Below are 24,020 nucleotides of genomic sequence, written 5' to 3' on the forward strand. Positions count from 1 at the left end.
AAGTCATCATGATACAAATATGAACTGTCGGGCTGGAGAGGTGGCTCAGTGGTTAAGGACACTGGCTGCTCTTCCAGAGGACACAGGTTCAATTCCCAGCACCCACCTGGTGGCTCACACTGTAACTCCAGCCCCTGGAAATCCAACACCCTCTTCTGGCTTCTGAGGACACTGCACACCCATGGTACACAGATATGCATTCAGGCAAACACATAAAGAAATATAAGTAAAATCGCAAAAATCTGTTTAATATATATATATTGAGCTGCCTATACTATGGTTACCAAATCAGATATAATAGGTGTCCCCACCCTCCCACACACACTTTTTATAAAAACTAAGTACTCCCTGCCAGAATGAGGGACATAGATCCATACAGAGCAGGGGTCCATGGGGTCCTGTGAACTTACTTAAGGGCTTCTGATATTGTAGAGAGAACTATGGACCCATCACACTGAGGTGAACTGGCCTGGGTTCTGTTCTCTCTGTTAGGGCTGTGTGCTCTCTGAACTTTAAGATTCTCTTAAAAATAGAGTTGGCGGGATGGTGGTGGTGGTGGGGATGCTGGAGAGATGGCTCAGAAGTTATAAATAAACACTGGCTGGCTGCTCTTCCAGAAGATCTGGGTTCAATTCCCAGCACCCCCATGGTGGACGCACACTGTCTGTAACTCTGGTTCCAAGGGATCCTACATCCTACACATGTGGTGCACAGAGATCTATGCCATCCACATAAATAATAAAATCATGTCTAATGGGATTGGTAGGCTTCCGAGATGGCTCATTGGGTAAAGGGGCTTGCTCCCAAGCCATTCCTGACACCCACAGCAGAAGGCTAGAGCTGACTCCTACAAGTTGTCTTTTTACCTCCACAGGCATGTCTGTAACCCCAGCACCCTGGAGGCAGAGCCAGGAGGATTGCCACAAATTTAAGGCCAGCCAGCCAGAGATATATAGAAGGATTTTGTCTCCAAATGTCCTAGGGAGACAACTCAGTTGAAGTATTTTCTGGAAAAGAAGAAGGCCTGATATTAAGCCTCAGCATCCATGTAAAAAGCATGTGGTGGTATGTGCCCAAGTGTGGTGGCATGTGCCTGTAGTTCTTTTGATGGAGAGGTGGAGACAGGTGGATCCCTGGGACTCAGTAGCCAGCCAGTCTAGTCCAATTAGCAAGCTCTAAGCCAGTTAAGAGACCTTGTCTCAGAAACGAAGGTAAAAACTCGTGAGCAAGTACTCTGTGGTTAATCTCTAGTCTTAGCTCATGCTCCTGTGCACATACACAGAAAATAAAGATAAAATGTCACACTGTAGGCTGGGTGGCAGTGGCACACGCCTTTAATCCCGGCACTCGGGAGGCAGAGGCAGGCGGATCTCTGAGTTGGAGGCCAGCCTGATCTACAGAGTGAATTCCAGGACAGCCAGGATTATACAGAGAAACCCTGTCTTGAAAGAAAACAAACGAAGGGCGTCTAGAAGTGGCCTGGGAACAGAGTGGGCGAACTAGCATCAAGATGGGAAGTCCCCAGGACTTGTTTCCTCCTTCCTACCTCTGAATCTGGATAATGGCCGCTCGGTTCCCCTTCCTATTGCCACAGTCTCGACTCCCCGGTCTCCTGACTCATATTTGCTTCCTGTTAAGTCAAACCTTAATCACTGTTGCGGTTCATTGCTGCATCATCATTAGTGTTGGTTTAGCTATCTGTGATAACTGAGGAGGGTGGTACCCAGTCCTCCCCGCACTGGAGAGGTAGAAGGAGGATCAGGACTTCAAGGCCATCCTTGGCTACATAGTGTGTTGGAGATCATCCTGGGCTCCTGGAAACACTCGCATGTGCACACACACACACACACACACACACACACACACACACAGTTGGACTTCCATTTCTGTGAGTTTTACACCCAAAGATTCAACTAACAGTACATGGAAACTATTCAGGGGCTGCCGGATGTAGTGGTGCATTGGGCTGTGATCTCAGCCCTCTGGAGGGAGAGACAGGAAGATCGGGAATTCAGGCTCATCCTCTACTATGTACAGAATTGGATGACAGCTTCTGCTACAAATAACCCTGTCTCAAGTTCCTCTTCTTCCTCGATCCAAAAAAGGCAAAGAGGATAGCTGGGGGAGCGGGGTAGGGATTGTGTCTTAACTGAACATGTAGAGACTAGATTCTTCTCAAAACAGATTTTATTTTATTGGTGTGGTGTGGTGTGTGTGTGTGTGTGTGTAGGTCAGAGGACATGAGCATCGTGCCCGCAGAGTCCAGAAGAGGGCATCAGATCCTCTAGATCTGAAATTACATCTGGTTGTGAGCTGTCCCCCCCCCCGCCCCATGGGTTCTGAGAACTGAACTAGAGTCCTCTGCAAGAGCAGCAAGCACTCTGACCTCTGAGCCGTCTCTCCAGGTTCTCAGACTCCTTTCTGATCTTTGGTCCCTTAATAATACTGTGGAACAGCCCTGGTCCTGCGTTTCCATTGCGCTAGCCATCACAAGTATTCTAGACAACAGTGAAAGCATACAAGGACATGCACAGGTTCCAGGCTAATGCGACACTATTTTATACGAAGAACTTGTATTGCCTTGGGGTTAGAATAGTTGGACTATAGTCCTAGAACAATCTCCATGGATACTGGGGGATGGCTACATAGCATGAGCCACGTGATATGAGCTGCCATGGCTACAGCAGCAGCTGGAGGTATACAAAGTCTTCTCACCTTGTCCTTTCCCCGATTACTTCCCAGAGACCCCCTTCTGACACGGTCCATTTCGGGACGGCACCACAGAGGGCAGAAGTGGTCAGCCCAGCGAGCTCTCCTTCGACACAGTCTCCAACAACCCACTAGCCGACAGCAGATACGTCTGTGACCCCACGCAAAAGCAGCCTAAGAAATGGCCAACCGAGCCCTGCCCAAAGCGATGACTCATGGCGTCAGGGAAGAGAACACGAGGATTACGATGGAAGTGTGGTGTGAGGCAGAAACACGTGGTCTTGACAGGACACGAACTCAAGCCAGACATGATGGCACATGCTTGAGATCCCAGCGCTCCGGATGGATGAGTACAAGGCCAGCCTTGGTTACATGAGAAGTGCCTCCGGGAAATTTTACCTAAGAAAAATATCAAATAAGCCAGGCAGTAATGGCACATTCGTTAATTCCAACACCCAGGAGGCAGAGGCAGGTGAAACTCTGTGAGTTCAAGGCCAGCCTGGTCTACAGAGCGAGTTCCAGGACAGCTAAGGCTACACAGAGAAACCAAAATAATAAATAAAATTCTAAAAGTCAAATTTAAGCTGAGGACAGGGAGGGGGGCATGTCAGGGGTAGAGCATTGCCTAGCATAGGCTCTGGGTTCAGTCCCCAATGCCATCTAAAAAAGGGGGGAAAGAATTTAAATTGGGGTCCATTGGCACATGCCTGTGGTCCTAGCATTGGGGGAGCTGAGGTAGAGGATGGATCACTTGATCCGAAGAGTTAAGACAAACTGACTTGGACAGCAGTGAAATCCCATCTCTCTCCCCCCTCCTCCCCTCTCTCTCTCTCTCTCCTCTCTCTCACACACACACACACACACACACACACACACACACACACACTGGAAAAAATTGTGTAGTAGCTAGAGAAATGTCTCAGTGGTCACAAGCGCTAGCTGCTCTTCCAGAGGACCTGGAGTCAATTCCTAGCAACAACCTAGAAGTTTACAAATGCCTGTAACTCCATTCCCAGAAGACACACCACAAGCATGCGGCACACAGACATGCACGCAGGCAAAACATCACACATAAAATAAACTTTTTTTTAAATGTTTTTCCTTTTGGAGCTGGGAATGTGGCTCAGTAGATAGAGTGCTTTCTTAGCCTGAAGCCCTGAGCTCTGTCTCCAGCACCAGGCAAACTGGGTGTGGTGGGGTGCACATGGATTTCCAATAGTAGGGAGGTGGAGGGAGGAGGTTAGGAACTCAAGATCACCCTTGGCTATGTAGTGAGTTCGAGGCCAGCCTGGGCTGCAGGAGACTCGGTCTTCAAACAAAGCAAATAAGAAGAGCGAGAGCGTGATGGTTTATGTGCGCTGAAAACAGCTAACGGGCTGTTGCGCATGCTCCAGTTGCTGGCCCACTGGGATCTGGTAGAGGTTCCTTCTCCGAACAGTGTCTGATTCTAAAAGCGCAAGGTGACTGACTTTCCAGGAACAGCAGAGCGGCGGCTTGAAGGATTGAATCCCTCGCTCCTCCAGAACCTGCAGGAACTGTCTTGCTGTGGGAGCATGAGGCTGAGAGCAGCAGGATGTGTGAGGAAGCCCGGGATGTGAGACTGAGTGTATTGGCCAGAGGTTCGGAGTTGGGGGGACGGATGGGGGAGATGAGTCCAATCGAGGAGAATGAAGCCTATTGCGAGATTAAGAACAATAAGGAATACCGGGAGGTCTTGTATAATATTAAAAGGACCAGCCTTAATATTATACTTCCTAGGGGCTCAGGAAAGAAACTATAAACAGCGAGATTTATTTTCGGGAAAAGAATCTAAGTACACCAAGCTCTTTGTCTGTCTACTTTATTCCTCTGGGATAGAATGCTATCTACACAGCTTCAGTTCTGTTCTCAAGCCTAGTGCCTTTCTGTTTAATTTTTTCTATATTTATCTACTGCTCCCTCTAAGTTCTACCTTAATTCTCTCATCTTAATTCTGCCTCATCGAGGTCCTTTTCATCTCGTTCTTACCCAGCTAGTACTTCCCCATCTGACTCTTCCTCATCTTCCATCTCGTCCACACTTTCTCCTTGGTCAAAATCCTCCTCATCCCTCTCCATTCTCCATCCTCAAGTTCTCCACTCCTCTCTTCCTCTCCATCTCCTTAGACCTCTAAATCCCCCCAAGTCTCTGAGCTGTTCAGTTATAAACCCAAGCAATAGCAATCCCCTGATCGAGCAAGGTCACCAGGCTTGAATTCTACAGGGTCATAAAGGCGGGTAAGAATTTTCCTCAGGCAGTGACCATTAGGCTTTCTTTTACAATCCAAAACAGGAGTGGTAAAGGAGGAGGTCAACTGAGTGCTAATGACCTGTTAGTATATGAAAAAGGGATCTATGTGCTCAGTCCACATTCCTAGGAGTGGTTAGGTAAGAAGTTAGGAGTCTGTTAGTAAGGTTGTATAAGAAAGGAGGGTCTCACCCTAAATTGCACAAGAAATAAAGCTATCCGCCTGACCTAGGAGACGGGTGTTGTTTCGGTTGGCTTTGGATGCTTGATAGGCATTTTAGACAAATACACTGTTAGGAGTTCTTGGAAGCATAACATTACAAGAAAATCATTGTAGGAACCAGCATGTGTTTGTGTGTGTGTGTGTGTACACAAAAGCTAAAATATCACTAAGACTTAAGTCATAGCTTGACGTTTGGAGAAGTCCTTGACTTTTCCAAGTAGTAGCTTTTGTGATAGTAGCTGAATTCCATTATGTTTTCCTGCAGCTTGCAGCAGGGTGGTGGTGGTGCATCCCTTTAATCCCAGCACTCAGGAGGCAGAGCCAGGCAGATCTCTGTGAGTTCGAAGCCAGCCTGGGCTACAGAGTGAGTTCCAGAACAGGCGCCAAAGCTGCACAGAGAAACCCTGTCAAAACAAAAAAGAACAATAAGGAAATAAGGTCAAGAATTCAGAGACTGGCATTGACGGAGAGCCACAAGATAACCCTGGCCTGGAGGAGAAAGGGCAGGAATGGGAAGCCCAATGCAGTGGGCCGGGAGCTGAGGAAGGAGACTGAATGGCAGCTTCGGACCCCAGAAACTGTGGGAGCGAAGCAGGACTCGGTTACATCTCCAAGAGGAACGGACAATAGCTCAGTGTCTGGCATACAGAGAAGGACACAGAAGCGTTTGTGTTTCAGAGGGGAGACCTACATCAGCCCTGTACCTTCAGGTCCTTTTAATTGACTTCAAGTTACTGATCTCGGGAGTCACACCAAGAGGCGACAGTCTTTGTAATGGTTGGTCTTCCTTTCTCCTGGCTGAGAATCACCTAGGAGACACACTTCTGGATGCATCTATGAGAGTGTTAACGACAAGGCTCAGCCACGAGTCCCAGACGGAAGAAAAAGTGGACAGCGGACAGCGAACTGAGCCTCCGCATTCACCGCTGCTTTCTGACTGTGGCTGCCGTGTGACAAACTGTCTCACGTTCCTGCCGACACGTGTCCCTGAAAGTTAGAACACAGGCCTGCCCCGTTAGGGCCGGATCCCAGAGGCTGAGCCAAGCCCAACCTCCCTGTGGCTTTCTCTGGAACAGAGAAGTAAGAGGCAGGCTGTGCGGTGAGGCGACAGCTACCACGTTATTTGTTTGTTTGGTTGGTTTTTGTTTTTTGGAGACAGGATTTTCTCTGTGTAGACCAGGCTGGCCTCGAACTCACCGAGATTCCGCCTGCCTCTGCCTCCAGAGTGCTGGGATTACAGGCGTGTGCCACCACCGCCCAAGAACAGCTCCCAATTTGTGATACCTGGCTCCTCCACCTTCTGAGTCACCCACAGTGTGTTGACCTAAATCACTTCCTGCCACCCCCCAAAAGTTATAGATATGACTTTTCTTCCGTTTGGGGAATTAGTCCAGGGAGACGCCTTCAGGGGGTTTGCTGGGAGTTAGTTCACTGTAGAGGCTCCTCTGGCCTCTCCCCCTCCAACCCTCATGGTTTCTCCTCACCTCGCCTCAGTTCCCCCCACTTCCCCCCCACGTCTGTCTCTCTGTGTCTCTGTCTCTCTCCTTCACGTCTCTCTCATTTGTAGTGAAGCTATTGTTTCTGTCTAATGCTCTCCCTCCCTCCCACCTCGAGGCCAGTCACAGCTCTGAGTCCTTCTCTAAGGAGCTTTACGGAGTTGTGTCTTTGTCTCCCAGGTGCTTCTGGCTGACTTCCCACCTGCCCCGGGGACTGTGACCTCCCTGGTGAGCCAAAACAAAGCCTCCTTCCTTCTTTCCTTAAGTTGTTACTGTCACAGGGTCAAGAAAAGTAAGGAATAGCCGGGTGGTGGCGTCGCATGCCTGCAATCCCAGCACTCAGGAGGCAGAGGCAGGAGGATCTCCTAGTTGGAGACCAGCCTGGTCTGCAGAGCGAGTTCCAGGACAATCAGGGCTACACAGAGAAATTCTGTCTTGAAAAGTAAAAAAATACATAAAATTAAGGAATGTCCTGCCCACCAGTTTTGCAGTAGGTGACACCTGCCTTGTGCGGGTCATGATACAGATGTTTAGGTTACTTTGCAAGGACCCAAAGGCCCTGGGTCTGCAGATGTCTCATCGGAGACCAAAGTGGGGTGAGACGTTTGACCTATCTGTCTTCATATCACGTCTGACTCCTTTGCTGACTCAACCTTCGCACTGGCTCTACTCGTCTCTGTGTGAAGACATGTTATTTTGTTGGTAGAAATAGCATAAGGTCAACACAAAAACAGACTTCCCTTCGAGGCTATCTTCTTCCAGACACCGTGACTGGAAACAGAGCATGAACATGCATCATCAGGAGAGAGCAGGGAGAGAACACAGGATTAACATACGAGAGCAGAGGGGTGCCTCAGGGTGTGACGGAGCTTGCTGCCAAGGCTGCTGACCTCAGTTCGATCCCTAAGACCCACAAGGTGGAAAGAGAGAACCGGCCACCTCAGGCTGTCTACTGACTCCCACACATGCGTCCTAGCATGGGTCTCCACCGCTGTCCCACCCAGTAAATAAGAAATAAATAAGCAAGTAAAAAAACCGTAATTTTACAAAATGTGTGAAAGAGAAAGACTGTCAACGTCCTCACCTGGGCTTCCTCTAGCTGACAGAGCGTCCAAAGAAACACGGTGATGTACAAGTGGGGGAGGGGCTGTGGCGATGGTATCCAATCGGAGACCATCTTGTCTCTGCTCACTAGCCCACGTCCATTCTCGGGAGTGTCTTCCTCTTCTTTTTCTTATTTTATTTATTTATTTATTTATTTATTTATTTATTTATTTATTTATTTTTGGCTTTTTCAGACAGGGTTTCTCTGTGCAGCTTTGCGCCTTTCCTGGAACTCACTTGGTAGCCCAGGCTGGCCTCGAACTCACAGAGATCCACCTGGCTCTGCCTCCCAAGTGCTGGGATAAAAGGCCAGAGCCACCACCACCCGGCCTTATTTTTACTTGTTTGCAAACTCATGTAGATGTCCAGGGACAATTTGTGAGAGTAGGTTCTCTTCCATCAGGTCTCGGGGATCGAACTCTAGTTGGTCAGGCTTGACAGCAAGCGCCTTAACCCACTGAGGCATCTCACTATTCTTCCTTCTATTTTTGTTAGAAGATTTTTATTTTTATTTTATTTAATCATGTGCATGTGCGTGCGTGCGTGCGTGCGTGTGTGTGTGTGTGTGTGTGTGTGTGCGTGTGTGTGAACGTGAGTGTGGGGGTCTGTGGAGGCTTGGAGCTGAAAATTACAGGCAGCTGTGAGCCACTCTATGAGTGCGGGAACAGAACTCAGGTCCTCTGCATGAATAGTACCCACTTTGAGCATCCGTGACCCTGATGGTCACAACAATGTATCCAAAAAAGATGTTTGTTTATGACCTTTTGTTATTGTTGCTTCTCCATAGCTACTAAAGCTGGATGAAACCATTTCCATATTTAGCTCAAGAATAAACTCTTTGAAATGAGAGCTGCGGTTTGTGTAGAAAGACAGACCATGCCTATCCCCCGCCCCCTTTGGTCTTCCATTCTAGTATGTTCATTTGTTTATTTGTGTCTATGTGTGTGGGCGCTTGTGTGGAGGTCAGAAGACAGCTTGCAGAAGTCGGCTTTCCGGCTTCCCCTTCTACCACGTGGGTCCGGAGGGTCAAACTCAGTTCTCCAGGCTGGGCACCTCCTCACAGCCCTCCCTTTTTTAAACAAATCTCATTATTCCTATCGTGAGTCTGTAGCCCCGTGCTGCCCCCTAGTGGTAGATGTTATGTGAGCAACGCTATTGTTTCTTTGGGGGCTGGACGGTTTCTTGATTACGAACTGATTATTTTCCAAGAGTCTTTTAGTTAGTTGTTAGTTAGTTGGTTAGTTTGTTGGTTAGTTGGTCGGTTAGTTGGTCGGTTAGTTGGTTGGTTGGTTAGTTTTTCAAGACAGGGTTTCTCTGTGTAGCCTTGGCTGTCCTGGACCAAACTGGCCTCGAACTCACAGATCCGCCTGCCTGTGTTTGGGATTAAAGGCATGCGCCACCATTTCCAGGCTTCGGGAGTCTATCAGTGCATATAGGAATACTGGGAAGAAGGGCTTTAGCGCAGTGGTGGAGCACTTACCTCTCATGCATGGGCTGTAGGCTCAGTGCCCAGTACTGCCCAAACAAAACATACTGGGAAGATACCTGAAGTTGCCCCTGGGGCCCAGCAAACTGGGATTCAATCCCTGACTCTCTCTTCCCACCGGTGACTTCACCAGGAAGCGACCTCACTGTTAAAGCACTTACAGCTCAGAGAGGATGCTCCAGTTGTCCGCTTGAAACAGGTTTTCTCTGCGGGAACTGCTGTTCTAATTGTGAAGGGCGAAAGCCGATCTCAGTAAAGCATCATAGCGCATGCGTAACTCTTGACGTCCTTCCTCGCCTCCTCATCCCTCTTCAATCCATCTCCAGAAGATGCCCACGCTGTCTTCTTGGCCAATCAGGTGGGAAGACCCAAGTTCTAATCCTCCCTTTGCTACTTAACTGTATCAGTCAGGGGACCCTCCGAGACTCGGTTTCCTCTTTGGTATAATAAAGCCAAACACAAGTGGTGTGTGTGTGTGTGTGTGTGTGTGTGTGTGTGTGTGTGTGTGTGTGTGTGTGACAGAGAGAGAGAGAGAGAGAGAGAGAGAGAGAGAGGGAAAGAGAGAGAGAGAGAGAATAGGGCTCTGTGGACCACAAGAGGCGTCATAATCATTACAGTTGGCTGGGCTGAGAATGAAGTTCAGTTCAGTTCAGTCGAGTCCCTGGGTTCGAGCCCCAGTACTGTATAAACTGTGGGAGGTGGTGCGCGCCTAAAATCTTGGCACTCTAGAGGTGGAGGATCAGGTGGAGACCAGACTCACTTTGGCTACAGAGTGAGTCCAGGCCAGCCTGGGCTACATAAGACTATCTACATTTAAAAAAAAAAAAAAAAAGCAGGAGGAGTGGCCCTCAAGGCCCCGCCCCCTCTCTGAGGATCTACTGGCAGTTAAGGGTTGCTAGAAGAGGGAGAGATGTTTTCTGAAGTGGTGTAGCTACTAGTTAGGTGCCCATGCTTCATAAAAAATCTTCACCCTGCTTCTGTAAGTGAGTTTAATGAAATTCACTGGGTCACCAAAGAAAGAAAGAAAGAGAGAGAAAAAAGAAAGAAAGATGGAAGCAGAAGGGAGACTAGGTGGGAAAACCAGAGAGGATAATGGAGCTGTGATCAAATATGACCAAAATACATTATGCACATGTATTACACATGTATGAAAATGCCACAATGAGCTGGGCCTGGTGGCGCATGCCTTTAATTCCAGCACTTGGAAGACAGTGGCAGGCGGAGCTCTGTGAGTTCGAGGTCGCCTGGTCTACAGAGTGAGTTCGGGGACAGCCAGAGAGGTTACACAGAGAAACCCTGTCTAGAAAAAAAAAAAAAAAGTGGGGCGATCGTATCTTCAAGATGCCTGACAGTAGAGGTGCATGTGTATACACCTTGTACACTGTCTCACGAGTTAATAGAGAATAACATCTAAAAAAATAAAAGCAAAAATAAAAAGGGAAAACGAGACGGCTTAGAAGGTAAAGGCTGCTAAGCCTAATAACCAGAATTCAATGCCCAGGACCCACAGGTGGAAGAAGAGAACCAACTCCCTTAAGTTGTCGCCTGTCCTTCACACGCGTTGCACGCACGTGCCCCTCGCCCATACTCAAAGAAATAGACAGATGTAATTAAATTAAAAAAAATAAGTAAAGAGAGAGAGAAAGTAGAAGGAAACTGAATATTGGCCCGCAGAGGGCGCGCTGAAACTACAACTCCCGGCCTCCTTTGGGCGGATGGCCCTACGGGATTGGTCCTTCTTCCATGTGGGCGGGGCTTGAGAGGCCCGCTTTCCACTGTTGCCTGGGGAGACCGCCGCAGGGAGGCGGAAATTGCCGAGGCGGGCGGCGAGTGCCGAGGCGGCGCGCGGGAAGGTCTGGCGGCCATGGCGGCCCCGGGGCCCGCGAGTCGCTTCTGGTGCTCGTGTCCCGAGGTGCCCTCCGCCACATTCTTCACCGCCCTGCTCTCGCTGCTGGTGTCGGGGCCCCGCCTGTTCCTGCTGCAGCCACCTCTGGCGCCTTCGGGGCTGTCGCTGCGCTCCGAGGCCCTGCGCAACTGGCAAGGTGAGCAGGAACTGGGCGGGGATGGCGCGCTTCCTCAACCCAGGGACCCCAGCTATCCGTCACTGCCAGCCAGCCCCCAGCCTCCGTGCCCATCACTGATCTCCCCGCTTGGAGCTCCAGCAAGTCTTGTCCAAAGTCTCATCATCATCTTCGCCAATTCCTTCCCTACCCCAAACTGCCACCTTGCATGTCCACCCCCGGGCCCATTCATTCTTTGGTTTTGAGGATGACTCCCCCTCCTTCGCCCCTCCAGTTTTATAAATACAGACCCCCATCTGCTGAAGGCCTGAGCCCCTCAGGAACAAAACAAACGTCTCTCGCCTTCATCGTGACAGTTGAACTTCGTCTCTTGTCACCTGCATGAATGGTTTTTCCTCTTGAGTCTAGAATTTTCTGCTGCGTCTTTACCTTAACCCTGACTCTTAATTCCAGCTCATGGAAGGAGGAAAGGGCTGGGCCGTCTTCTGCCCCTGGTAAAGTGTGTGTTTTCTCAGGGGAGAGAATTTTCTCAGACCAATTAAGTCTGTAATCATCCTTTTGTAAAAGACAGGAATTCCTAGCCTTTGTTTCTTTCTCATTCTTTTCCTGGAACCCCCCAGTAACAGAGGCCTGTGCATTCATTTCATGTCGTCCTCACAGCAATTTCATGACAGGCCAAATTAAATTGCCTGTTTACCAGAAATTGAAGATGAATCACAAAGCTAATACATCAAAATATTGAGATAGGAACCCAGCTTTTTGTTTTTAGTATGCTGTTTTAGAACTAAGGTTTGGACATATAATGCGCACACCCTTATATAGATATATACGTATGTGGGTCATTTAATTTGGGATCCATACGGTAATGGCACATGCCTCTAGTCCCAGCACTTGGGAGGCAGAGGCAGGTGAGTTCAAGGCCAGCCAGGACTACACAGAGAAAAACCCTGTCTTAAAAAACAACACTTTTTTCACCTTTTTTAAATTTATTTTTCTATTATCAGCTTGATACAGTATAAATTCTTGTCCTAACAGTGAAATGTTTCATTGAGGCTTGCCTAGTAATTGAATAAAACCAAAACTTATTATAAGCCACAGTCATCCTAGGCTCCCCCCTGCTATGTAGCCTCCCTGGTTCTGTGGGTTGCAGTCCGATTGTTCTTTGCTTTATATCTAGAATCCACTTATGAGTGAGTACATACCATGTTTGTCCTTCTGGGTTTGGGTTACCTACTTAGGATGATTTTTTCTAGTTCCATCCATTTGCCTGCAAATTTCATTGTAGCACTTTTTTTTTAAGTTTATTATGTATACAAAATAAAAATATGTATTATTTATTTTGTCTGCGTGTATGCCTACAGGCCAGAAGAGGGCACCAGATCTCATTACAGATGGTTGTGAACTGTCTATCCAGCCCTGCATGTAGCACTTCTTATAGTCAGCTAAATGCCAATCTAATGAGGCACATACCCTCTTTCTTTCTTTCCTTTTTCCTTTGAAACAGGGTCTTGCTATTTATGTAGACCAGAATGGTCAGAACTCACCGTGTAGCCCAGAGTGGCCACAAGCCCATAAATCTCCTGCCTCAGCCTCCTGAGTACTAGGACACAGACATGCACTACATAACATTTGTGTGAGTGTGGGATTCATGAACAGGTAGAGATACGGGATCTTTGAAGGCCTTGGGCTTGACCTGATACTTCCCAATGAGGAAATTGAAGCTGTGAGGATATGGTCGTTGGACTTAACTGAGCCCAGGCAGCCTGGTTATGATAAAGCCAAGACCCCCTCCAAGTCTTACACTCCTAAGAAATGACACTAGTGCTTCATCTTTCTCTCTCATGTTAGGGTTTCAGCCCACAGAGAGAGATAAGTACCTTAAAGAGCCAGGTGTGGTGGCACAGACCTTTAATCCCAGCACTGGGCAGGCAGAGGCAGGCGGATCTCTGTGAGTTCGAGGCCAGCCTGGTTTACATAAGGAGTTCCAGGCCAGCCAGGACTACATAGTGATTTCCTGTCTCAAATAAAGAAACAAAAAAGTGCATTAGAGCCCTATAAGGTGGCTCAGCAGGTAAAGGCACTTGTCACCAATCATGACCATTGCAGTTTGGTCCCCAGGACCTATATGGTGGCACTGACTCCTGCAGGTTTTCCTCCGAATGCCACAGGGTGCCTTGCACGCATGCACTCCCATATAACCACGATAAAGTTTTTAAAAATTATGTCTGCTACCCATAACTTGTATTTAGAAAAAATAAAAAGTATAAACCAAATAGGATGGCAGCCACTTGTGTTTTTTTTGTCATTCAATAACTCTATTAATGATAATCATTAATTACATTAATTGTATTGATTTATTGCACTCATGATATTATGTCCTGATACTACTGGGGCTTTTCCATCACACAAAACAGAGACTCTGTACGTAGGAAATCATTGATGGCAGACACTTGTAATCTCAGCACTCAAAGGCTGAGGCAGAAAGATGGTGGGTTCCTGGCCAGCCTGGGCTATATATCCAAACCTTATCTCAAAAAAAAAAAAAAAAAATGGGATGACTTACATATATAATCCCAGCAGCCCTCAGGAAGCAGGAGCCAGCCTGGTCTACATAGCTGTAGGCCAGACAGGGCTGCATAGTGAAACCTTGTCTCACAGCAGAGAGAGAGAGAGAGAGAGAGAGAGAGAGAGAGAGAGAAGGATTTTCTTTGGAATCTTTTTTTTTTTTTAAGATTTATTTATTTAGTATGTATACAGTGTTCTGTGTGCATGTACACCCACAGACCAGAAGAGGGCACCAGATCTCATTACAGATGGTTCTGAGCCACCATGTATGTGGTTGCTGGGAATTGAACTCAGGACCTCTGGTAGAACAAGCAGTGCTCTTAACCTCCGAGCCATCTCTCCAGCCCCTTTCTTTGGTATTTTATGGCATATAAATCTTGGCTCCACCCGTAAACCTGGAAATGCGTTCTTAGAGAAGGCGTCCAATTTCTGTATATTATTAATGATAACATTATAGTCCTTATAAACCACAAAATAATTCATGATTCCTTCTTTCTTCCCTTGAACAGCCTCAGTGGAAGGAGAGGCCAGAATTAGCAGCTGAGGAGATGGGGGCACAAGTGTTAACTGACCCCCACCCAGTCCACCCTGAAGCTCTTACTGTTAATTAACCCTCAGTTGCCCAGTGAGGTGGGTCAGTATTAACATCTACAGAAGGAGGGCTGGAGAGATGTTAAGAGAGCTTGCTGCTCTTGTGGAGGATCCAAGTCCGGTTCCCAGCACCCACATGGGGCAGCTCACTCACAACCTCCTGGAACTCCAGCTGCAGGGGATCAGACACCCTCTTCCGGCCTCCCCAGGCACCTCCACATAAAAGGTGGCGTATACAGAGACACACAAATGACAGATTCTTTAAAAGATCCCTAAAACAATGTTAATAAAGCATTTGACAAGTTCACAAAAATTCTCTTTTTCACACATAGAAATTGGTCTAGACAGTCTTTGTTCCAGGGCCAAGAAGGAACGGAGACTACATTCTATGCTCATGCTTTGAATCACAGGAATTGGTCTTGATAACCCTGTCTCCAGGGCCAGGAAGAAGCAGAGGTTATGTTATATACTTACGCCTCGGATGGTGGACACTTGTCTCACTTTCCTGTTTATTATTTTATTTTTGAGACGGGCGTGTAGACCAAGCTGGCTTCAAACTCACAGTGTAACCAGGAATGACCTTGAACTCCTGACCCTCCTGCCTCTCCCTCCTGAGGGCCGAGCTCATAGGTGCGCACCACCATTTCCTGTGTGTGGTGTGTGTGTGTGGTGCTGGGAATGGAACCCAGGGCTTTGTCCACACCGGGCAAGCACCGTACCAGCCGAGCTATAGCCCCGCCCGGCTTCAGGGCTCCCTCCCCTCGCTGGCTGGGGACCTGGCTGCCACTGGATGGAACAGCACTTGGACCATTAACCCAAACCCGTCTTTAGTTTACAGGCTGGTGACCTACATCTTCGTCTACGAGAACCCGGTCTCCCTGCTCTGCGGCGCCATCATCATCTGGCGCTTCGCTGGCAACTTCGAGAGGACCGTGGGCACCGTCCGCCATTGCTTCTTCACCTTGATCTTCACCGTCTCCTCCGCCATCATCTACCTGTCCTTCGAGTCCGTGTCGTCGCTGTCCAAGCTGGGGGAGGTGGAGGACGCCAGAGGGTTCACCCCCGTGGCCTTCGCCATGCTGGGACTCACCTCAGTCCGCTCGCGGATGAGGCGGGCCCTGGTGTTTGGCGTGGTGGTGCCTTCCGTCCTGGTGCCGTGGCTGCTGCTGTGTGCCTCCTGGCTCATCCCTCAGACCTCCTTCCTGAGTAATGTCTCTGGCCTTCTCATCGGCCTGTCCTGTATCCTTCCTGGAAGGGGGCGGCTGAGGGAAGCTATACTAGAGGACAAACTCACTTGGAGGGTGTGGGGTGTTCAGGTACACAGGCAGTCTGGGTTTGGCTCCCGCCTTGAAAACCTCGGAGCCTTGGGCAGCTCTCCTTCCCTCCCTGGACCAGAACTCATCTGGAAAATACAAATATGGTTGCCTGCCCGGGCCAGCTCAAACCCATCTAGTTTACAGTTGGCGGTTTAAGCTTAATTATACTGGCCTGCCTTTTTTGTTGTAATCTACTCGACTAACTCTAGCGTGCAGCCTCACTGGAGGAGGCCAGGGAGGTGGCTTCCTCAGTAAAGGATTTGTGCAAGCTTGACATAATCCATAGCCCTGGAAGGTAATCTCTGATCCCTGAACTGCAGGGGTCGAGTCAGGCAAGTCCCTAAGGCTCCCTGGCCCACCACGCCCAGCCTAGTGTGGTAAGTTCCAGATCAAGTGAGAGACCCTAATTCCTGAGCATCGACACCCGAGGTTGGCCTCTGGCCTCCACACAGAGTGTTCATTGGAAGAACCCGAGACGTCCATCACCTGGAGGTGTTTGTGGACCGGTTAAGAAACAGACCTGGGCTTGCTGAGATTTTTGTTCTCTTTTTGCTGGGTTGAGAGCATCAAGCTCAGGGCGTTGTGCGTGATTGACGGGCACTCTACCACTGAGCTACATCCCAGCCCTTAATTTTCTTTTTTCTCAGAGGGAAAGGGGTTGTAATAAGGTCTTGCTATATGGCCCAGGCTAGACCCAAACTCAAGACCCACCTCAGTGTCCTGAGTGCCAGGGTTACTGTCACTTGTCATCATACCTGGTTCCATACCCCAGTTAGAAATTGCTTGGTGTGCGCTTTCTTTCTTTTTTAAGGTTTATTTTTGTTTATGGGTAAGTCTGTGGATACGGGCACCTGCATGCTGGCACTGAGGAGGCCAGAAGAGGATATCAAGTCCCCTGGAACTGGAGTTACAGGAGCTGCCATGTGGGTGCTGGGAGCTGAACTTGAGTCCTCTGGAAGAACAGTTTACACTCTTAACTATGAAGCCATCTTTAGAGTCCCCTGCTCTCAGACGGTAACTTTTTGTTTTGTTTTGTTTGTTTTTGTTTTTTGAGACAGGGTTTCTCTGTGTAGTTTTGGTGCCTGTCCTGGAACTCACTCTGTAGACCAGGCTGGCCTCAAACTCACAGAGATCTGCCTGCCTCAGCCTCCTGAGTGCTGGGATTAAAGGTGTGTGTGCACACACCCGGCTTGCCTCTTCTAATTTTGAGGTAAGGTCGAAGGTAGCTCACTGGTCCTGGAGCTGACTGAGGCGGCAGATTGAAGTCAGTCCTCCAGCCTCTGGAGTAGCTGGGATTACATTCAGCCGATTAGTACCGGAAATATCCATTTTAGGCGGGGCTGGGGATCCAACCTAGGCCCTCTGGTCAAGTCCCTACTGAGCTACAAGGCCAGCATTACCCTTATCTGGCATTTATTAGAGATTGAGCCTCCTTAATTAGGAATTCTGAGATCCAAAATACTTCAGAATCTGGAATGTTTTTTTTTCTTTTTTTCCTGGAGCTGAGGACCGAACCCAGGGCCTTGCGTTTGCTAGACAAGCGCTCTACCACTGAGCTAAATCCCCAACCCCCAGAATCTGGAATGTTTTGACCATTCTTATGACAAATGGAACATTCTGACCTGACCTGACTGTAGTCTAAGGACATGGATGAACCCAAAATACCGTGTCAAGTCACCGCAGGCTGTGTGAGGTACAAGTGGATTCTGTCATACATGTGCAAGTATTCAGATAACCTGTGAGACCCGAGATACTTCACCCACACTATTTTGGATAAGGAGTACTCAACCTGTACTTACCCCCTGGTGCAGGCATAAAACAGATGTGTAAGATTTACTGAAGGGCGGCTAGTAAGGTGGCCTGCTGGGTAAAAGGGATTGCGGCTAAGCCTGACAACCTGAGTTCCATCCCTGGGACCTTCATGGTGGAAGGAGAGTGGATTCCAACTCCAGAAAGTTGTTCTCCCAACCCCTCCCTACACACACACACACACACACACACACACACACACACACACTGGCACACTTGCCTCCACGTGCATGTACACACACACAGAATATGTACGTAATAAAATTGTAGAAGGGTTTGTGGCACAGACTATTCAGCAGTGGCGGACAAACACAAGACGGTGACTACATGGAGAAAATGCTTCCGGAGAAGCCGCATTGGAATTTGCCTCCTCATCAAGGGGTTTGAGGTACGAGGCCAGACTAGGCTACTTATATGTCCCTCCCTCAGCAAAAGGCCATGTGAAGTTCAGTTGGTCACACTGAGGCAGAGCACCTTTGATTTGGAGTGAAAGTCCAGGAGTGTACCAGTCTCTGTGTTACATTAGGCCTGGATTGTAAACTGGGTGGTGGTGGCGCACACCTTAAACCCAGCATGCAGAAGACAGAGGCAGGTGGATCTCTGAGTTCCAGATCAGCCTGGTCTACAGAGCTCCATAGAGAAACCTCGTCTCAAAAAGCCAAAAAAAAAAAAAAAAAAGAAAGAAAAAACCATCGTGGCTATGGTTGGAAGGCTCAGGGGTGCGTGTGAATTCTGATGCATGTCTCGAGTGGTATTGCTTCCTGTGAGGCGTGTTGATGGGAATGTTCAGGCCTCTACAGAGACTGAGGCACACATCTGTGTTTCCCGGGGGCTGGGTCCTCAAAGGGCTTGTCAGCTGCCCCTGTTCTTGCTGCCTTCAATTTTTCTTAATACACCCACCTCAGATGGCCTCACCTACTGCTACTCCCTGGACCTCTCTGAGCGAGTGGCCCTGAAGCTTGATCAGAAGTTCCCCTTCAGTGTCATGAGGAGGATTCCCCTGTTCAAGTACGTCTCAGGTTCTTCTGCTGAAAGAAGAGCAGCCCAGAGCCGGAAGTAAGTGATGAGTCCCCTGACCTGTTTGGTTGCTTGGCTGCTTTCAGTGCTGGGAGTTGGATCCAAGGCCTTTCCCGTGCTAGTCAGGTGCTCTGTCACTGTGCGGACACCCACCCCTGCCTTTGGTTTCCTTGAGTCAGAAAGCCAGGGACGGCTTTGAACTTGGGAGGCTCTTGTCTGTTCTGAGATACCTGGCTGTAGATATAATCGCACGGCCTGCTCTCCATCTCATTCCAAGAACAACTGTAGACACGGGAAAGGATGTGGTTCATCTCGGCAGATACAGGAGAGGGAACACAGTCTCAGCTCTGTGCAGCTAAGTAACGTAGTTCTAGTTCAGCAGTAGAGCCCCTGCCTAGAATCCCCCAGTGAGGGGCTGGGGTGTGGCTCAGTGGTAGAGCCCCTGCCTAGAATCCCCCAGTGAGGGGCTGGGGTGTGGCTCAGTGGTAGAGCTCCTGCCTAGAATCCCCCAGTGAGGGGTTGGAGGTGTGGCTCAGTGGTAGAGCCCCTGCCTAGAATCCCCCAGTGAGGGGCTGGGGTGTGGCCCAGTGGTAGAGCACCTACCTAGAATCCCCCAGTGAGGGGCTGGGGTATGACTCAGTGGTAGAGCCCCTGCCTAGAATCCCCCAGTGAGGGGCTGGGGTGTGACTCAGTGGTAGAGCCCCTGCCTAGGATCCCCCAGTGAGGGGCTGGGGTGTGGCTCAGTGGTAGAGCCCCTGCCTAGAATCCCCCAGTGAGGGGCTGGGGTGTGGCTCAGTGGTAGAGCTCTTACCTAATTCAGAGGAGGCCCTGGGTTCCAGCACTGCAAATAAGGAAAGAATCTATGCACAAATATCTTCTGAACACTGCTGCTGCCCTGTGTGAAAATGAACCTAGCAGGAGTGGCCAAAGACAGACCCTTGGGTGTGATTCCGAGTGGTTTGTGGAGAGAGAAGAGTCCTAACACTGCCCAGTCAGCAACACTGCGGGTAGCACTGGCCTGTGGCAGGGAGCCAGGCTTGGATAGTCTGCTCAGTAGGTGACAGGGTAGGAAACCTGAAAGGAGTTTCTTGGCTCCCCCAAAGGAGAGTTTCTTGGCTCCCCAACAAGAGTAGGTGAGGCTGACTTGTTTCCCGTCCAGGCTTGTTTGCTCTTGAACCCTGCTAGGCAAGCTGCCAGAGCTTAGGAGTTCTCACACCTTCTCTATGGAGGAGGCCAGAGAGGACAGGTGATCCCAGGTAACAGTCCAGGGAAGAGCCTGCTGGGGCTCCTTCCCCATCCCGCCTCGGCCATTGTGTTCCTTCCGGCTGTGTCTCAGACTCCACAGGGCCAGCAGTGACTGGGGGGCGGGGAGGGGGGTCCCTCCACTCCCAATGTCTGCAGCAAGCTTCATTGAACTGGAATAATTGGGTTTGGGTTCTGTGCTATTTATTTATTTAGTGCGTGCGTGTTTTGTTTGTGTATTTGTAGATAGAGCGTCCAGTTCCTCAATAGCTGTTTCATCAGAATGACCCTGATCTTCTCATGCCTCCATCTCAGTGCCCAGCTTATGTGGTGCTGGGGTGGAACCCAGGGCCTTGTGTGTGCAGGCAAACACTCTACCAACTGAGCCATGTCTCCGGGTTCCTTTTGAGCAATTGTTTGTTTGTTTTTGAGACAGGGTTTCTCTGTGCAGTTTTGGTGCCTGTCCTGGATCTCACTCTGTAGCCCAGGCTGGCCTCGAACTCACAGAGATCCACCTGCCTCTGCCTCCCAAGTGCTGGGATTAAAGGCGTGCATCACCACTGCCTGGCAAGCAATTTTTAAAGCCAAGAAAGAAGGAGGGTATGGACCCATCTGTAATCTCAGCACTTGGGAGGCTGAGGCAGGAGGATTTGGAGTTGGAGGCCAGACTGAGCTACAGAGTGAAACCCCACCTCAGCTTGCCACATCTGAAGAAGCCAAGGGCTGCGGATGTGGCTCAGTGGGAGAGTGTGTGCCTAGCAAGTAAGGGTCTCCTAGGAACTTGACAGGCTTGAAAGGTCCAGACTTGCCCCTCAAGGAGTGTCCTATGTGACAGTAATGGGGTGGGGTCAGCCCCAACTCACACACTCCTAGTGAATGGAGCTGCCTGCCCCTGGGCACCCAGAAAAAGGGTTCTGTTCTGAGTTAGACCTGCCCGCTGGGAAGCTCTGTCACCTGGTGCCGGCTCTGACCCTGGACAGGTGTGGCATGGGTAGCTCTTTGTGTTCCTTCTCTGTTCCTCACGTGGCTGGTGGCTGCAGGTATCAGAACAGAACATGATGTTTCAGGTGTCCTAACAGAGTCACCAAGAGCGTTACGACAGGACACGTGTGTTTATTCTAGTAAGCTGCCGCGTGGGTTGTTTTGTCTCTGTGATTGATCTTGTTTGGAAAGTTGGTTTGGCATAGAGTTTGGGTGGTTTTGTTGTAATAAAAATAGAGACGGTTTATTAAAAACAAGAAAGAAAAGAGGCCAGAAAGATGGCTTGGTGGATCAGGACATCTGCCACCAAGTCTGAGGACAGAAGGTACATCCCTCATGGTAGAAGGAAAGAACTGACTCCTGAAAGTTCTCTGACACCACACACACACACACACACACACACACACACACACCATACACACACACAACACACACACACACCATACACCCACACACACACACAACACACACACACACCCACACACAACACACACACACACAACACACACACACACAAACACACACACCATATACACACACAACACACACACATACACACACACACACACAAGTGGAAAATCATTTTAATAAGAAGGTAATGCACACCTTTAATCCCAGCACTAGGGAGACAGAAACAGGTGGATCTCTGTGAGTTTGAGGCCAGCCTGGTCTATATAGAGAGTTCCAGGCTGCCCAAGACTTTAGCGAGACTCTGTCTCAAAAGAAAAAAAAGGCCAGGCTGTGGTGGTACAGGCCTTTAATCCCAGCACTCGGGAAGCAGGGGCAGGTGGATCTCTGTGAGTTCGAGACCAGCCTGGTCTACAAAGCAAGATCCAGGAAAGGCACCAAAACACAACACAGAGAAACCCTGTCTCGGGGGGGAGAGAAAGAGAAAGAAAGAAAAGGAAAGGAAAACAGCACTCCGAGAAGCCGGAGTGGGTTAGTGAGCTGGGGTTGGAAACCAGGGCTTGGCCCATACTGAGCAGGTACTCCACTGAGCCACAGCCCAGCCCCAACGGGAAAAGAAGTTTTTATATTTTCAAAATTTTGTACTTGTGTGTATGCTTGGGGCCTAAAATGAGGTTGACTAAAGTCTCCTGCAATAGCCAACTTTATTCAAAGCAACAGGCAGTTTATACCTGAGGATTAAGAGGAATCACATGAGTAAGGTGTTTAATCACAAGGACAAGCCACACATGACAAAACATGTTTGTTTCTCCATGGAGGTGCGTGAATAACAACAGCTGAGGAAAACTCACTCCTGTCCGCTACCCCTGGGAGGAACATGCAAACACAGTCCAAGAACAATTCTGTGTTTTGAAGAAACTAAGGGCACAAAACTCTTTTTTTTCTCAGAGTTCTCCCTCAAGCTGTCAGAATCCTCAGGCGACTCCATTCTTGGACTGTGTTCCGACATGTGTACACTCTTACCTAGTACACACGGATCCCTAGATCTGACCCCGGGCACTACACAGGCGGGGTGTGGTGGCTCATGCCTGTAGCCGAAATCTTCTGAGGTACAGGTAGAAGGATCCCAAGTTTAAGGTCATTCTTAGCTACACTGAGGATTCAAGGACGCCTGAGCTACGTGAAACCCTGCCCCCCCCCCCCCCGCCCCCGGTCCTTCTCCTCCCTGGAAACCTGGTGCTGGCTATGCCCAATCCATGCCCTTATCTCAGGAAACGACATGGTGGACCTTGTCCCTGCCAACAGAATGACTCTGTCTTCTCTTATTCCTTTCCAGGCTGAACCCTGCACCCGGCTCCTACCCCACACAGAGTTGCCACCCTCATCTGACCCCAAGTCACCCTGTCACCCAGATGCAGCATGCCAGTGGGCAGAAACTGGCCCCCTGGCCTCCCGGACACATGCCCAGCCTGCCTCCGTACCAGCCTGCTTCCGGCCTGTGTTATGTGCAGAACCACTTTGGCCCTAACCCCAGTGCCTCCAGTGTGTACCCCGCTTCTGCAGGGACCTCCCAGGGGGTGCAGCCTCCCTCCCCCATCAGCTGTCCTGGCACTGTGTATTCTGGGGCCCTGGGCACCCCAGGGGCTTCAGGCCCCAAGGAGTCTTCCAAGGTCGCCATGCCCTAGCCCGTCTGCAGAGGAGGCTCCTACGTGTTGGACAGAGAGAGGTCCTATCCGAGTGAGGGATTTCTTCAGAATTATTTATTGAAGCCAAGGGCTTGCTAGCCTGTCATCCCAGCTGCTTGGGAGGTTGAGGCCGATAGATCCAAGGGTCAAGATCTGTCTGGACCCCAGAGCAAGTTCAAGGTCAGCCTAGGCTGTGTATAAGAAGACTGTGAAAATTAATAAAAATGGCGGGGACAGAGCACTGTGGTAGAGCGCTTACCCAGCATAGTCCTCAGCTCCACACACACACACAAATAATAATTATTATTATTAATTAATTACCTCTATGTGCCAGCTCTGTTGAGTACTTTGATAAATATCCCTATATATCTGTATCGTTTCCCCTCAAGGCAGCTCTAGAAAGTAGTTTCCTGACTCAGCTTCCAGACACAGGAAATGAAACTGGGCGTGGTGAGACATGCCTGTGAGCTCAGCTATGATCAGGGCGGGATCAGACGTTGAAGGGCATCCTCAGCTACACAGTGGGTCTGAAGCCAGCCACTGGGCCACGTGAGAAGTGAGACACTCCGGGGTCCCATGGAGTCTGGAGGCTCCACAGCCACTTCAAGGTTTTCCGGTTCCTCATCCAGTGTCCTGAGCACGAGAAAGTGCAATTGTCATCGGGCGCCAGGGACTTGGCGGTCCTACCTGCTCAGTGCCCGTGGGTCCTTGCTTGTGTCTCTGTACTGGACGGTCTGTGTGGCACCGTTTGCCCCCTCCAGCCATCCCGGTCCTGACTTCTGCCAGACAGTGGTGACCTGCAGCAGCATGCTGCTGGTCCACCCTGTGAGTTAGTTACCTTTGTATAAAAACCAGCCTCCAACCTGCCAGTGATGTGTGGCTTATTTGTGGTCAGCCCAGGGTGGGGAGTGATCCCAACGACAGGAGTGGGCGGTGACAGAAAGGGTCACATCAAGTCTGAATATAGCCTGTGCTTGGGATCAACACTGGGGACCTGACTTGGGAAGTGGGTGGAAAAGATGAGGTAGAAATTTGGTCAACCAGGGGCTAGCCTGGGCAAGTTAGACTGTCTCAAAAAGTTTGTATTATTATTATTATTTTT

General features: G+C 49.5%; 1 protein-coding gene across 1 annotated transcript; it reads left to right on the forward strand.

Annotated features, from left to right (window-relative positions):
- The first annotated feature begins 11,066 nt into the window (after positions 1–11,066).
- On the forward strand, positions 11,067–23,787 carry Rhbdd2 (rhomboid domain containing 2). The gene is made up of 4 exons (XM_028894434.2): positions 11,067–11,325; positions 15,292–15,699; positions 18,491–18,641; positions 22,570–23,787. Exons 1-4 carry the CDS (start codon positions 11,148–11,150, stop codon positions 22,916–22,918), a joined length of 1,086 nt encoding a protein of 361 aa, XP_028750267.1. The 5' UTR covers positions 11,067–11,147; the 3' UTR covers positions 22,919–23,787.
- Positions 23,788–24,020: the final 233 nt, after the last annotated feature.

Source organism: Peromyscus leucopus, chromosome 23 (genome assembly GCF_004664715.2).
Source record: "Peromyscus leucopus breed LL Stock chromosome 23, UCI_PerLeu_2.1, whole genome shotgun sequence".
Classification (NCBI taxonomy): domain Eukaryota; kingdom Metazoa; phylum Chordata; class Mammalia; order Rodentia; family Cricetidae; genus Peromyscus; species Peromyscus leucopus.

Coding starts and splice junctions, on each gene's coding strand:
- Rhbdd2 (XM_028894434.2), top strand. CDS start 11,148: ATGGCGGCCCCGGGGCCCGCGAGTCGCTTCTGGTGCTCGTGTCCCGAG. Junction 11,326..15,291: donor GGCCCTGCGCAACTGGCAAG/GTGAGCAGGAAC, acceptor ACCCGTCTTTAG/TTTACAGGCTGGTGACCTAC. Junction 15,700..18,490: donor CCTTCTCATCGGCCTGTCCT/GTATCCTTCCTG, acceptor CACCCACCTCAG/ATGGCCTCACCTACTGCTAC.